Source organism: Artibeus jamaicensis, unplaced genomic scaffold (assembly GCF_021234435.1).
Source record: "Artibeus jamaicensis isolate MK-2021 breed Jamaican fruit bat unplaced genomic scaffold, CSHL_Jam_final scaffold_1964, whole genome shotgun sequence".
Lineage (NCBI taxonomy): Eukaryota > Metazoa > Chordata > Mammalia > Chiroptera > Phyllostomidae > Artibeus > Artibeus jamaicensis.
Window position 1 is genome coordinate 32,601,228 of NW_026522030.1, and position 15,931 is coordinate 32,617,158.

The following is a 15,931-nucleotide window of genomic DNA, read 5'->3' on the forward strand; positions in this document are numbered from 1 at the left end:
TTAACAGCAATCTGTCATTTATTAAAATGGAAACTGGTACCAATTCTGCTACAGCTGGGTATATATCAGATAAAAACGTAACCCTCCCAAATGAAATTACTTAATTTTATTATGATTATTATTACTGCTTTATTATATAAGCTGATTATACCCCTTCCCCCCTCCTGGTGAACACATGCCTTTAATTTAAAGGTGGAGAAATGTGTATGCATCTGTGTGTGTTAGCATGCTTGTGCACACATGTGTGTATCAGAGATGATCTGTGATTGTAAAGCAACCTTGTGCTTTAAGCAAATATTCTAAATATCCAGTCAGTTGTAAAATCTGGTGAATCAAAAGGAAACCAATGATGGGAAGGGCATATACCATTCAGCCCTGATAAGAGACTCCACAGCTGGGGACATGGCAGATGTTCATCAAATGCCCTGATTCTGTCTGGCCCCTGAATAGAGGAGTGAAAGTGGGGGGATAAAAGGACACAGCTCCAACAAAGAGATTAGGGGCTCATGATTGTGACTTCACCTACTTTTATTCCCTACCCTTGACATTGGTTCTATACTGAATGCTTTAATCCCAAAGTCTAAAAAGCTCAAAGAAAAATAGCCGGGAATTGAAAGTTTAGTTGTAGATAAAATGACAAAGGAAACTCTGTAAGCTGTGATCCTACAGTATCTATGAGCTACCTGATTTCTCTAGATAAAAGACTAAATGTCAAACCAGTGCACAGTATGTGGTGGGTACTTAAGATGACTCCACCCCCACATACAGCGTCACAACCCAGAGACTGGGTTGCCCCACCCTGGTGAACACCTAAGGTTCCGCTCCTCATATGTAATAGGCACGACCTGACCAAAACATTATGGCTCAAGCAGAAAAAGAGCTCAAATCCCCAGAGCAATTCAAAACAATGGTGATCAGAATGAACAATTCAAAACACTGGTGATCAGAATGCTCACAGAATTGGTTGATTTTAGTTACAAATTAGAGGAACATATGAAGGCTAAACTAATTGAAATGAAAGGAAATGCACAGGAAACCAATAGTGATGGAAAGGAAACTGGGACTCAAATCAATGGAGTGGACCAGAAGGAAGAAAAAAACAACCAAACAGAAAAATATGAAGAAATAAGAATTCAAAAAAATGAGGAGAGGCTTAGGAATCTCCAGGACATCTTTAAACATTCCATCATCTGAATTATAGGGTACCAGAAGGGGAAGAGGAACAGCCATGAGTGGAAAACTTATTTGAACAAATAATAAAGGAGAACTTCCCCAAGCTGGCAAAGGAAATAGACTTCCAGGAAATCCAGGAAGCTCAGAGAGTCCCAAAGAGGTTGGACCCAAGAAGGAACACACCAAGGCACATCATAATTACATTAGCCAAGATGAAAATGAAGGAGAGAATCCTAGAAACAGCAAGAGATAAGGGAACAGTCACCTACAAAGGAGTTCCCATCAGACTATCAGCTGATTTTTCAAAAGAGACCTTAGAGGCAAGAAGGGGCTGGAAAGAAGTATTCCAAGTCATGAAATCCAAAGACCTACAACCAAGATCACTCTATCCAGCAAAGCTTTCATTAGAATGGAAGGACAGATAAAGTGCTTCTCAGATAAGATCAAATTCAAGGAGTTCATCATCACCAAGCCCTTCCTATATGAAATGTTAAAGGGACTCATCTAAGAAAAAGAAAATAAAAAAGATGAACAGTGAAAGGACAGCAAATTCACAGTTATTAACAACCACACCTAAAACAAAAGCAAACTAAGAGGACAGCTAGATCAGGAGCAGAAACATAGAAATGAAGATCACATGGAGGGTTAGCAACAGGGGAATGGGAGGAGGAGAAGGGGGAAGAAGGTACAGAGAATAAGTAGCATAGACAGTAGGTAGAAAATAGATGGGGGGAGGGTAAGAATAGTATGGGAAATATAGAATCTAAAGAACTTGAGACATGTGGTCATAAACTAAAGGGAGGGAATGGTGGGGGAGGGGGTGTGCAGGGTGGAGGGGAATGAAGGGGGGAATAGAACTGTAATGGCATAATCAATAAAATATATTAAAAAAAGAAATACCTCTTGAACACAATAATAAGGGAAGTACTGGGAACCTTAACATGTTTGTTTTTTTTTTAATGGGAAAAGGAAAAGATTTGATCCCAAGGTTTTTGCTCATTTTCTATAAGATACAGTTAAACACACTTGTCAGGAAGCTAAAATGTTGTCAATGCATTAAATGCATGCTGATGAATATCAAGTGCACCAAGTACTATTAAAGTTTAATAACCCAAATGGGACAAAAAAGATGATTGCAAGGCCACCAGACTGCACAGAATAAGTTTTGTTATTGTGTGTTTACCATACTTTTTGGGCTATATGTCACACTCCCCTCAAATTTGGGAGGGAAAGGGGTGCGCCTTACAGTCTGAACGTAGCTTGCCTGGCTCGCTGTGAGGCTGGGGCACTGGCCGCCTATGTTATTTATGTTTTTAAATATTTTACATTTTTTGTTTTAAAATTTCCCCCCCGATTTTCCTCCTCTAAAGCCTAGGTGTGTCTTATGATCTGGTGCATCTTAAAGTCGGAAAAATTTGGTAGTCTGTTCTCCTTATTGCTTATCAGACTCTACTCACAGAAGGGACTTTGGGAGTTTCCTTGCACTTTACTTAGGACATTTATTTTTTATTATATGGTGAGCTCTCCAAAGACAAGTGCTGTGTTATTCATCTTTCACTGTCACCTAGCAAAGTGCTTGGAATATTACAACCACCCAGGGAATGTCTCCTGAATGTAATCAAGAATACGTGAATCTGTCAAAGAAAACTGTAGGCAAATAGCTTCTTATTCTAACTCCAAACCTTGGGTCACCTCTATCTGAAACACTGTCAGTTGACTCATTTTATAAAATTGTTTTCCTATGTAGAGGTGTCTGGGTAGATGAAGTCAAGAGTTCCCCTGAGGGAAGTATTTGCCAGTTATACCAAGGAGTCAGACCGAGGGATCACCGTAGTTAAGAGGAGTCGTTTCAGTTCGAATGAGAGCAACTTTTGAACTGTCCTCTCCTAAGATGACGTGTAAGATTGCGACTCTGAGACTCCTGGTAAAATTGTAAGAAATTTATGTTCCCTCCTACGAAGCTCAGAATGCTCTTTGTTAGTCACCCAGATACCCAGATAGGTGATGAGCTTTAAGAAGAAGAAAAACCACAAGATTTACATATAAGAAATACTTCCTTGGCTGCAGTGTTAATGCTAATTTGAAAGTTGAAGGTCAAGCTGGGAAGAGGGGAATTTTGGAAGTACATCATTGGCCAAGTCTGTATGAGAGATGTTGGTTCTAACTGTGAGGACAAGGGGGTGGATTTTGTAGACTCTTAGGAAGTGGCAGAACAAAGAACAACTTACTGGATGACTAGGATGAGGAAAGAAGAAACTGCAAGTTTTAGGGAGAATGGGGTGAATGGTAGTAACATGGGCAAGAAAAGAAATAATGAAAGGTTGGTAAAAACAACTCAACCCCTACCTACAATTATTTCCGGTTCTGACATTCTGACTCTAAAAGTCTAGTAAGTTTAGCTAAATTTTCATAAAGTAGCTCCAAAGAATTTAAAATGAAATTAACAGCAATTTAAAAAAACCATGAAAATAAAAGTTCCTGTGTGCTCAACAGTTTAGAACATTGATCAAATAAATAGAAACTGTACTGCAGGAGTTCTCAGAGCCTTTAATATACTTTTAAATTCCCAAAGGGAGCATATAATGAGTGGTGTTTCTCAAGCAATTTGAGAGCAAAATGAACCCCATGCCCTTTTTTTTTAGCATTTTATTGATTACTGCGTTATGGATTAAACTTTAGAAAATAGCCTTTTGGATATTTTGTTCCATTAATTTTGTGCATTCCCTAATAATACTCACAAGATCATATACTTACCTTCCCAAAGGACCACTCAGTAACACAGACTTGATTTAATGAAGAAACTTCCAACAATCAAGACTTTTTACAGTATTTTGCATGATTAATCAATTTTTCTGTTACTACTCTGGCCTCTGCAGTGGTGATAATGATGAAGGTTATAATAGAATAGAGACTTTACTGTGTTTCAGGAACTTTGCTTCATATTTTACAGGCATTAAATGTATAATCCTCACAACAGTCCTAAAAAGTAATTGCCGGCATTTAGGTCCATTTTATAGAGGAACACACTGATCCTCACAGAGGCTAATTAACTTGAACAAGGTAAGAAAGTATTAGGACCCACTGGAGAGTCTGAGTCCAGAGTCCGGGTACATTAATCACCAGACTATATACCATATATGTTAATAACTCATTTCCAAATTATTAAAAGCAATGCAAGTGTAGCCCTTAAGTAAATTCATTCAGTACATGCATCGAACTGGCATGGAAGTCAGTGACACATTCACTCATACATCTGTTCACTATCTTTCTGAACAGACACTGTTCTAGGAGCCTGGAATACACAGAGAACAAAACCATCACAATTAATTTTCTAGAAGAGAAAATTAATCAACAAGGTAAGCAAATCTAACAAAAGGAGAGATAACAATGGCCAAGAAAGGGTTCTGAATGTTGGGAGAACATGTGTTAGAGTGTAGATGGAAAGAAGTGGGCTGGCGTCCTCGTTAGTACTAATTATAACTGAGAGTTCAGACAGGAGCACTGGGTTTTCCAGAAGGAGGTCCCTGTGACCTGGGCAAGAACAGCTTCTGGGCAGTAACAGGTCAGAGCCCTGACTTAGTGGCACCAAGAGAGAATGGAAAAGGAGAGATTGTAGAGGGCCAGTAGGAACAATGTTCTCAAGGAATTTTGTTCTAATGGGAAAAAGAGAAATGAGACCATAACTGGAAGGATAGAAGGAGACAAAAGAGGGATTCTCCTATCTCTCTTAAGAGTTTAACAATATGAATGTATGTGAACAGCAACAGCACAGAAGAAATTCTCATGATGAAGGAAAAAAGAGTGAATTGGGCAGTATCTTTGATGAAGTGAGAAAGGCTGGTGTCAGTGAAGAAATGGAGTGGGTGGAAAAGGTAGAACACGAACAATTAGTTCACCATAGGAACAGGAGGAAAGCTGGGGTGTATGGTCACAGATGAAGGAAGGAGGCCAGATGCGACAAATAAAGTAGAAATGCCAACGCGTAAAAAAAATTAGATTTCTTAGAGGCCCACATGCTGACCTCTTTAGCTATGCTGAATATTTTCTGTAAAACTGGGGAGAACAGTGTCTATTTTATGAGATCATTGTGAAGATTAAAAGTTACCTACTTTAGGGACTCACAGAATCACTACCGTATAAGACACTGGTACATGTCAAATGCCATTGCTGTATTTTCATCATAGTCACTATTTAGTGTGTGCAGCCCCAGCTATACACCTCTAATTCTTGCATGTAATTTTATAGCTCCTCAGCATCACATGAAATGCAACCTTTGGAAAAAAAAGAGCAAGTTGTCAATTGTGACATGGTTTGTTTGATGTCATTTCTTTTATGAAATTTTGGTACATTAATCTAAAGTGGCTATAAATTGAATCAATTCTGATTTTGTTAAAGTCTTTGAAAACAGTATTATATTCTACTGAACCAAATGCTTATCTTATAGTAAACAAGTAGAAAGCATTTTGAAATCCAGTATGTGCTACATTTTTTGATTAGCAAGCAGAAAGAATGGATACAATCAATACTTGGACTCCCTGAGGAAAATTTATTTGTTTCCCTTGAGAAAATCTCTCGATACTTATACTTCTCTCTCTTGCCACCCATCTCTCTAGTTGCCTTGATATTGCTGCCACCCTGGTCAACTCATTATCAAGTCTTTGTTGGACCATTTCCGCCTCCCGCTCTTGCCTCCTCATCCCTCAACCACATACAGTGCATTCTCTACACAGCAGTAATCTTTTAAAATTGAGTATATCCCACCAGGCCACGACTGTGCTAAAAACCTCCAATGATATTCCGTAACAGAATAAAATGCAAACACCCTGCATGGTTTAACGAGCCCTCCTGAGCTGGCCCCTTCTTTCCTCTCCAACCCATCTCCTATCACCTGCTGTCCGTTCATGCTGCCCCCAACTCCCAAATTAGCATTCTGTTTTGTGAGTTCACCCACACCATGCTCCACTCACGGAGCTTTGCTCTTGCTGTTCCTTCTGCACAGAACATTCCTTCCACATTTCTTCCCATGATTGGCCTCTTATCATTGATGTCTCCATTCATGTATCATCTCCTCCAAGAAGGCTCTCCACCCTCCTAACCAAAGCCATTCTGTCCCCTCGAAGTCACTGGTCTTATTTCTTCCATAACACTCATTCTTAGCTTAAGTAATCTTGTTTCTCTGTTTTCTGTCATGTTGCTGGAATATTGAGACTTCTATGTATTGCATGTAAAACTTAGATGCCTTCTTTGACCTACAGTGTATGGAAAGTGAGAGTTCAATAAATTTAATAAAAATAAATTCCAATTGTTATATTTTTGCAGATGATGCAGTTAAAACCCCAAGAGTGCAGAGCAACTCTGAACTGTCACACAGATTTCCCATAGCTATCTAAAAGAATTATTTTGTTAGTCATTTACTCCTTCATTACTTATATCATTCAACCAATAATTTATTTCTTTATTGTACCCCATAGTCTAACTTTGTATAAACTATTTATCCAATTATTTCTTATACATTTGGCAATGTATATTCTATAAATAACACAATTTAAATAATCTCAAAAAACATACTGCCTCATCTGATGCCTGATAATAGAGGAATAAAAGGTTTCTTTTTCCTGGAAAGACTCTTTAATATATAGCTTTAAAAATATAAGTTACATATTTATAGGTATTTACAGAAACAACCCTTGGGAAATATAAGTAAAATTGAAGACCACAAACATGGATAACTGAAATGCTTTTGTATATCAATAAGTTATCTCAGTGAAATTGAAGATAGGCTTTTAAGGACAAGTGAAATTGAAGGCGAGTATAGATATAAGGAGAAAAAAGTAAATGACATTACAGAACTCAGAAAGTTTATGCAGACTTCTACTATATTATTTTTAATCTACCACTACAAGCAACTCGATGGAATATTCTAGAACTCTACAGTGTGGAACTAGCAGGAAGCGAAGAATGGGGGACTGATGAGAAATAGTGTTTTGAAAGAGCATGATCTTTTCTATGGTAGAAAAATTATCTATAAATAAGAGTTATTTCTTGAGCACCTCTTATGTTCCAGGTATTGTGCATTTTCATCTCATTTAACCCTCATAGTACCCCTGTAAATAAGTATTGCTATTGCCCTACTTCGGATGAAGAAATGGAAGCAGAGAGGTAATCTGATCTATATTAGATCAGAGAGCAATAAATAAAAGATGCTGGAGTCAACCCCAGCTTAAGTCTGAGTGAAGCCTATGTGTACTAAACATGTGAAAACCCTATCCTGTTGATCTTATCACATTTAAATGGTCACTACTGCTCTTCCACAGTTGGATGTGCAATGCTAGGAGCCAGAGAACAATTTGTCTTCAAGAGTTTTTGTTGCTGTCTGTTACTACCTTAACTCTAAAAGTAAGTGGTTTGTTCTAAAACTAAAACTCCTTTTCTCTGCCCCCCCCCCCAGATTAAAACCTTAAAAGATTCTCAGTAGAATGTTGAATGAATTGTGGTATCTCCATACTTTAAAATTTTTTAAACATTAAAATAAATGAATTATGTCCTTATGAACTGTCCTGAAAGGACTGCCCATGATTCACTGTTAGGTGAAAACAGCAACGTGCAGAGGCAAAAGATCCCCATTTGGAATATGAAGGGGCTAGGACTGTGAAGAGATGCAGTCCAAACCCTTAGCACTGGTTATCTAGTTGGGTGGGTGATCTACTTTTAAGTGCATCTTTAGAATATAATTGATTATAATAAGCATGGGTTGTTTTCATAATTAATCATGAGTCTGGGCACTGGCCAGGTAGTACAGTTGGCTGGAGCATTGTCCTGATATGCCAAGGTTGTGGGTTTGATGCCCAGTCAGGGCACATACAAGAAACAACCAATGAATGCATAAATAAGTGGAACAACAAATTGATGTTTCTCTCTCTTTTTCTCCCTCCCCACCTTTCTGAAATTAAAAAATTAAAAATAGTGAGTTTGGAGTAAATTTTCTCAAAGTTAGTTATTCCTAAATATCATCTTCCTATATAACTTTGAATAGCTTTCTCAGATGATTTTGCTTCTAATATTAACCCTTTTTTTCCTGCAACCAAAGTACCATATTTTTATGTGTTTTACACATTGAACTTCCAGTTAAGATTTCCATTGAATGAAAGATTCCTTATCTAGAAAAAGATTTAAAAATCATTGGCCCATATCACCTGTTTCAATGGTAGTCATTGGACATGGGCATTTTCTCTCTTGATGCACATTTCACAAGATTATGTGCATTAATAATATAAGTATATATTATTCATGAGAAATTCCAGATTGCTCTTTATCATATCAAGAGCCATATGCATACAATTTGAAAATTAAATACAAACAAAGCTTGATTTCTTTAGCTTGAATGACCATTCTACTGATGGCGTCAAGAGGGAGAATAGCAATCTGCAGTCCAGAGCTTTGGTAACAAAAACACCAGATTACCCAGAGTACATTCGTTGGTGTTCAGACACTTTGAAAGGAAAATACTAGGCAATAATTTAAAACATTATCCTATTGCTCAAAAGGTCTTTAGTGTAGCTGAGAATTGTCAGAGCTAGAAAGTACGTCATCCCCAATTCCAAACTATCTCTTAGTTAAGAAATACATTAATAACAAGTGCATAAGCTTTTCCCTCCAATCCATTCCCGAGTAACCAGGAGACAACTTAGCCCAGTCTGCTGATTAAAACCCTGACACTGACCCCACAAAGGTATATCATTACTATCTGTAGTCCAGCTGCAACATTCCATTTATCAACTGCATGCATTCCATGCCAAAATTTGGGCTGAATATATAACAACCCTATGGTTAGCACAATTGTGATCAATTAAATTCAACAAGCAATTTACTGAGTAGCCACTGACATTCAATGCACATTATGTGTTTTGTGAAGCCCATTAAGGAGGGTAGAGCACAAACTCTGCTCTCTAGGAACTTACAATGTAGTGAGGGAGATGTATGTGAAACTGACTCTGATAAAAAGCACAATACGGTAAAGACAGTAAGTAATGACAACAGGAATATAAAACATGGCGGGGGTAGAGTAGGGACTGCTCATACTCAATCCTAGTTCGGGCAGTGAGAAGGCTTCTGAGAAGAGGTGACACTTTAGCTAAGACTTGATGGTAGAACAGGATTTGGGAGTGGGGCAGGGATGCACAGGGAGAGCAGTGCATGCTGATGTATAGTAAGAGCAATGCCTACATTATACAACAGAATAAAGAGATGAAGGGAAAGGAGACTGGGCCCAGATCATGGTTTAAATGGATGCTTTAAGTCCCCCAAAGTTCTGTTCATGATTAAGAAGGAGAAAGGAGGTACTTCCGGTAGAGGTCTCCTCCTCCCATTCGTACAAGCATACGGCGTCATCATTTTTCACGAAAGTAAAAGAAGGCAGGATTTTTTTAACATCTGTAATTTGAAATAGGTGTTTTACTACATTAGATTATGTCCTCCACTTTTTGGGGATGAATAGTGATGAATTTCTTAATGAAATCCAGGAAATCAAGTGACCTCCAAGGTTGAGCTGCCTGGTGAGGGAACTGGGGGTTCAGCATAGAAATCTTATTGTCCTGGGACAGAGGAGGAACCAGAGAAGGAACAACAAAAGAGAGATGTGCCCATGGGCACCGCGGAATGATCTATCCACAGTAACCAGGGAGTTTCAATAGCTCTACTTTTTCTGAATCTCACAGTCCTGGGAATTTATTTCTCCAAATGCAAAATTAACATATACATGAATATATTTCCTTTGAAAAAACTAAGCATCCAATTATACCTCTGTTCTTATCAAGGGAAACTCTCTACCATGTTAACTCATCTGCAGAACCCATACAACATCCCATCTCAAAGCTTTACCATCTTTCCATTGACCTATCTCTTGGCTCTACCTCTGAGTTCCATCTACTCCTCTAGGCTGGAAGACAGGAGCCCTCAGTTCCCCAGATGGTTTCATGTAAGAACCACCCCTGATTTACACAGTATGAGCCAAGGTGCATTGGACGCCTACCATTCTAACGCCGTTTTCAAAGGCTTGCCGGGTGAGTGGAGCTGGGCCATCCACGGTCTTGCCATCGTCATCGGGGCCCCAGCTCGCACTGTAGATGTGCACATGCTGGGGGTTGAAACTGACTGATTTCGCCTCCACCATGTCTGTGACGTCCCCGTCCAGCATCCGAACTCCTATAAGACAGACAGGGAGAAGTCTGATCAGAGGCTTTGCTATTTGACACTGAAACAATCCAAGACCAACTGCGGCTTACAGCATTTGGGGGGAAAAGAAATAAACTTTTAATCAACACTTAAGTGAGCATATTTTCCCCAGAAAAAAGATAATTCAGACTTTTCTGGAGCTTTCTTGGGAAGAAAGGAAGATACAGAGCATGTAAAAGAACAAAACCTCTTCAAAAAATCTTTTTTTCATCCACTGTTCTCTTTTCCTAGGTTTCCGCAATCTCTCCCTTCTCTTTGTCCCTGTCTTAATCGAGCAGTCGACAAAGAGCGCCTCAAGCAATCCATCTTCCCTGAATTTCTCTTCATTAGATCACTTGTGTTCGTAATTGGTATAAAACATTCTGACCTTAGCATGTTTACAAAAGTTGGAACGCTGCCAGGTTAGGCTGGTCTAATCTCCTCCATATTTAATATTATTTTCTAATCTGTAAGACTGATGTGAATTTAATATACTACTTCTTTGTCGAGTTATTTATACACTGAATAATAAAGGAAAATGCTCTCTATGTATATAACACGTCAACTAATTCTCAAAGGGTTGTAGCAATGTTCAGTTATTAATCTTCATTTAAGTATATTCCCGACAGACACACAGGAATTTATTACCAACCTTAATTTGCAAAAACAGACACAGATATTAAAAAATAAGTTATATGTCAAATGCCAGGCTTTCCTTTTTTTTCCTTTTTATTTTGGAGACACACAACAACTAATTGTTAAGTAAACAGAACAGCTGTGGCTTGAACCAAATACCATCACTGAGACATTGTATTATCTTAAAAATATATCTCTTTACAGTCCAAATTTACTCCTTAGGAAAACAGTGTTATCAAGTAGGATTCCCAGTTTTGACTGGTCACCAGTAAAAGGGGGTTCAGTAATAAAACCCCAAATCAGGCATCAGTAGATACTACAATGGCATTAGGCTGGACTTCGGGTAGAAAATAAAAATCCTTTAAGAAACTATATATCTTCTTTGCGCTTTCAGAAGCATTTAACTTTCAACTCTAAACCTTACAAACACAGAAAAATAGAAAGTATGACAATAAACACTAATCTAGCCAGTACTCAACAAGTGGTAGCATTTTGCCACATTTCCTTCATATAAAAATATAACTATTGGGCTCAGCCATTCTAAGTTACATGATGGATATGTTACTATATTCCCCTAATAGTTTTTACCCCCAAAATAATAGAAATAAATACCCAGTCAATAATACATTTCCCCAAAGCATCCCTAAGGACATTGTCTTTAGTGGTTGTATCTTGACTGCCTCTGCCTTTAGGCTTTTGGGGTCACAAAGGAGGTGTATATGAACGGGTGACGTGGAGAACAGGTTACCAACGAGCCTTTTCAAGTCAGGAAATGGGAACTGAGCTCAGAAAGTTTGTCAGCATTTCAGTGGGAACAGAATACATAGCGTGGTGCTCTGCGTGTACCAGATCCAAAGAAGCCAGTGGTTTTCACTTGACATGAATATTCAAAATGCATCCATATGGTTTTTATCAAAGGAAGATAAACTATGTCATATTCTTACTTTCTATGTAAATGCATGCAAAAAAAACTATTTTACCAATATGGGAAGGTCTGAAAATAACACTGGACTGATATCTCTAAATGCCAACATGCAGGAGTGCCTATAAAACACCTGAATTCAGTTTCTACCTTGTGTAATTTATGTGAAGTCCACACTCCTACAAATAAAATGTTGAATAAAATCATACCTAGAGGGTAGTATTAATTTTTTTATCAAAGCCTGACAAATAAGAATTTTCTTTCCTCAAGTTTAAAGATGAATGGTTGCTATTTCTTCATTTAACTGCAAACCTTCACTCCTTGGGTGTGTGGGGTTAATTACATAATTCAGAATGTTGTTTTCAGGATGATGGAACATTTATGAGTCATGCCATACACGCATTTTTGTACTGAGGTCCTTGTTCAGCCAGGTCAGCCAGCAGCTTAATCTGTGAGGTTCACAAGTTCGTCTCTTCACTCCCTCAAGGTCAGTGAGAGCTGGGTTAGCACTGGAGAGTAATGACAGGGACATGGCAGTGTGTCTCCAGGTGAGAGACTGTGAGTGCCCTGGAGAGCAAGGAGGATTGACCGGGCAGCCACTGGAGTCATGTGTGTCTCCTGGGAAGAGCAGGGGCCTCCAGTGCCCTCATGGTTCTCAGGGGAAGTCTTTGTCTCCTCTACTACATCCTCCGTGAACTTCCCCTTGACAGACAGCTCGTGCTCTCAGAGTGCAGCTAATTGCTGCTTAACAAGCTGCCACACTCTAAGAATTCAGGGTGAAAAAGGGAAAGAGACAGGTCAAATTTACTGATGGCTGACATTCAAAGTAGTTTCTGAAAACATTTTCTCTGCACCGTTATAATGTACCCCAAATATTTCATGTTACAAGACCTCTATATTTATGCTAAAAAGAACTGTCGATTTTATTTTTTAGATCCAACCTTATTTACCACTCGAAAACAAACAAGTGTATTAGAAAAGGATGTCATCCTCATTCCAGGAGCTTCGTTCATCTCGGGACACCCTTTTAGGAGACCCCCAGGGGACACCTTCAAAGCCATTGGGATCTATATCATCTCTTACAGTGTTTCCTTCTCACTGACATGTGGCTGCGACACCAGGCTATACTAGCAAAAACAGGACTACAGATGGGAAAGTTAAGCATTTGCTTTTATTAATGCCTGGATTTCCATGTGGTGGTTGGGTCCTTGTAGTGAGCTTATGTATATTTAAATTAGCACATGTGTGGGCATATAATCTGAAATTATCAGTGATAACAGTCTGACTACATTTTGGGACTTGAAATGGAGATTTTACCATTTATCATTTTACTTGCAATTAAAAGGAATTTTTTTAAATAAAAACCTAGAGTAAAGGGAAAGAAGATATTCTTCTTTAACATATTTTCAAACCCTTCTTTCCATACAGATATTATGGCTGGCTGGGCCTGGTGTTTATATTATTAGTTCTTTCTGACTCAAGCACCAATTTTATAGTTCTGTCCAGATGTTAACAACCCCATTCTCAGTGCTGGACAACCTTTTTTAACATACTGGACAACACATTAGGGGTCCTGCTTCTGAAGTCTTTAACTGGATTCAATAACACATGTTAACGTGGTCATTTTGCTGTCAGCAACAGTTGAACGCTATTATGCAAACATATGCCTGACTTTAGTTCCAAAAGGTTCTGAAAGCCAGTGAGCACAAGAGCTCTTGGCTCATTTCTATACCCAAGCAAGTTTGTTTCCCATACCTCCGATCTTGGCATTGAAAGCAATTCCGACTGTGCAGTGAGAGTTGTTTGCTGCGGCCGCCACTTCCCCAGCACAGCGGGTCCCGTGCCTGCAGGGAGAACACACACACTTTCTAAGTAAGGCCCACCATTCTCAGAAACTCCACACACCACTGCCACCCCTCAACCCCCAAAGTGCTGAAGAATGCAACGAGCTGGGGATTTTCTGGAGCTTCCTACCCAACTAGGGCTTAATCTGTCCACAGAAAATTGTTAGCATTTAATTATATTCTGCTTTGGATTATATTCCTGATATGCTTATTTTTTGACCTCTTGCTTTCCCAACTGGAAACTATACTTGAAGGCTAAAGTTAAATTATATGTTTCTTTGTAGTCCCTAAAGTACCGCTGTCTATATGGTAACCACCAGCCATATATGGTTATTGGGTACTTGAAATGTGGCTAGTTGGACTTCACCTCTATTTTTAATTTAGTTTAGTTTCAATTAAATGTAAAGAATGAGTATCCAATTCAATTATAAGAAAATTCAAGAACGTCAGTATGAGTCTACTTTTTGAACTGTAAATTTAAATACAGATCAAGTATCTCCACTGGAAATTTATCACCTTAAATGGGGTTGCTGAAAATACACACTGGATTTCACAGATTTTATATGAAATAAGAATGTGAAATGGCTCATTAATAATTATTTTCTCCCAGTGACATGTTAAAATATCCTACAAAATATATTATCAAAAATTATTTCACCTTTTTACTGATTGTAGAAAATGTGGCTACCAGAAAAGTAAACATTTTTTTCTGAAAGATATTCCCCATTGGTTTTCACCACAATAACTTAGTTCCTTGGTCAAAAAAATTTTTTAGCTGAAAAGACTTCTAAGAGTATCTTATACAAAGATGGCAAAGAAGTTTCAAGTGTCAAGAACAATCTGCTTAGAGATGGTGGCCCAAAACAGTGTGCTGAGAACTCAAGGCCTGGCTGAGCCCGAGAAAGGGCACTGGGACTGATGGCCAATGTCTGCCATGGATGGAGAAGAAGGTGGCGACGACCATGATGGTCTGTTTGTCATTGCTAATCAAGTCCAATGCCCACCTCCCTTCCCTCATTTTTAAAGAAGGAGGCCCTAATTTGTAGAAATTTGTCAAAAGAGTGACTAAAATTCGGGCCCCCCAAGTTCCATTTGAGTGCTTTTTATGTTACAGCACAGGTGCCTTGCACCGCGCTTGCCAAGGGATACGCCCACCATCTGTGTGGCTATGAACAGGCCGCTGCTTACATCTGACAGGTACACAGCCTGCAAAGAAGTGGCCTTGTAGCCTGCTTTTTCTACTTAGTAATGCCATGTATATATTTCTATGTAAGTATTAATCCATATATAATTTAAAAGGTTAGTATTATACTACAATAGTCTTTCAACTTTTATATATATGTCTGTTAAGTATGCATACACACCAAATTCTCTTTATAAAACTCTCTATTTCTGGAAATCTGCCCAGTTTTTCTTGAGTATTAACAAGGCTACAAAGAACAGTCTCAAGTATATATATATAATTTTATACCTTGTGACAAATTCCTAGAAGTGGAATTACTAGATCAAAGAGTACAGAATATATTGTCAAACTGTTAACAACAGATGAAAGTAATATAACCAAACCTCATAAAAACTGCAAGATTAATAAATATTACTACAAGTCATTAAATTTTGTACATGGCTAAAAAAAAAAAGAGCATAGTCTACACTGAGTGACAATATGAAGCACAGAAAAATATCTGGACAAACCCCTGTGCACCGAAATCCCTATGCAGTTTTTCAATCTTTTTCATTCAGCAAGAAGAATGGTGTCTCATTGGTCCTTCTCTTTTTTATCCCCCATGGTTACATGTGATGTACATCTTTTCAGATATTTATTAGCTATTTCTATTTCTTGCTTTGTGAATAATCTTTTCATGCCCTTTGTCTAAATTTCTTACTGCCTTTCCATCACATCTGTCACACATACATTTCCTCATTTATTATCTGGGACATAAGTATCTTATTTACAGCAATTTGAGGTTGTCATCCATAATCCTTAATTTTGCTATACTCATAATTACTTGCCCTTCTGATATATTTCGTTGTGTCACTTTAATCATCAGAAAAATGATGTTTGGAAAAGAAAAAAAACCATTTCTTTTCTAAGCCCCAAGCTAAGCTACCACTCCCCTCCCCCACCTGGCAATAGTTTTTGACAATT

At 38.3% G+C, this 15,931-nt stretch overlaps 1 protein-coding gene across 4 annotated transcripts in view; it reads right to left on the reverse strand.

Annotated features, from left to right (window-relative positions):
- The window catches only part of PCSK5 (proprotein convertase subtilisin/kexin type 5), a 419,085-nt gene that overhangs the window by 251,775 nt on the left and 151,379 nt on the right, over positions 1 to 15,931 (reverse strand). For all 4 annotated transcript variants that reach the window (XM_053656428.1, XM_053656427.1, XM_053656429.1 and 1 more), the window contains 2 exons: positions 13,697 to 13,785; positions 10,202 to 10,374 (listed from right to left, as the gene is read on the reverse strand). In XM_053656428.1, the coding sequence (XP_053512403.1) occupies positions 10,202 to 10,374; positions 13,697 to 13,785 (262 nt within the window). The remainder of the gene's footprint in view (positions 1 to 10,201; positions 10,375 to 13,696; positions 13,786 to 15,931) is intronic.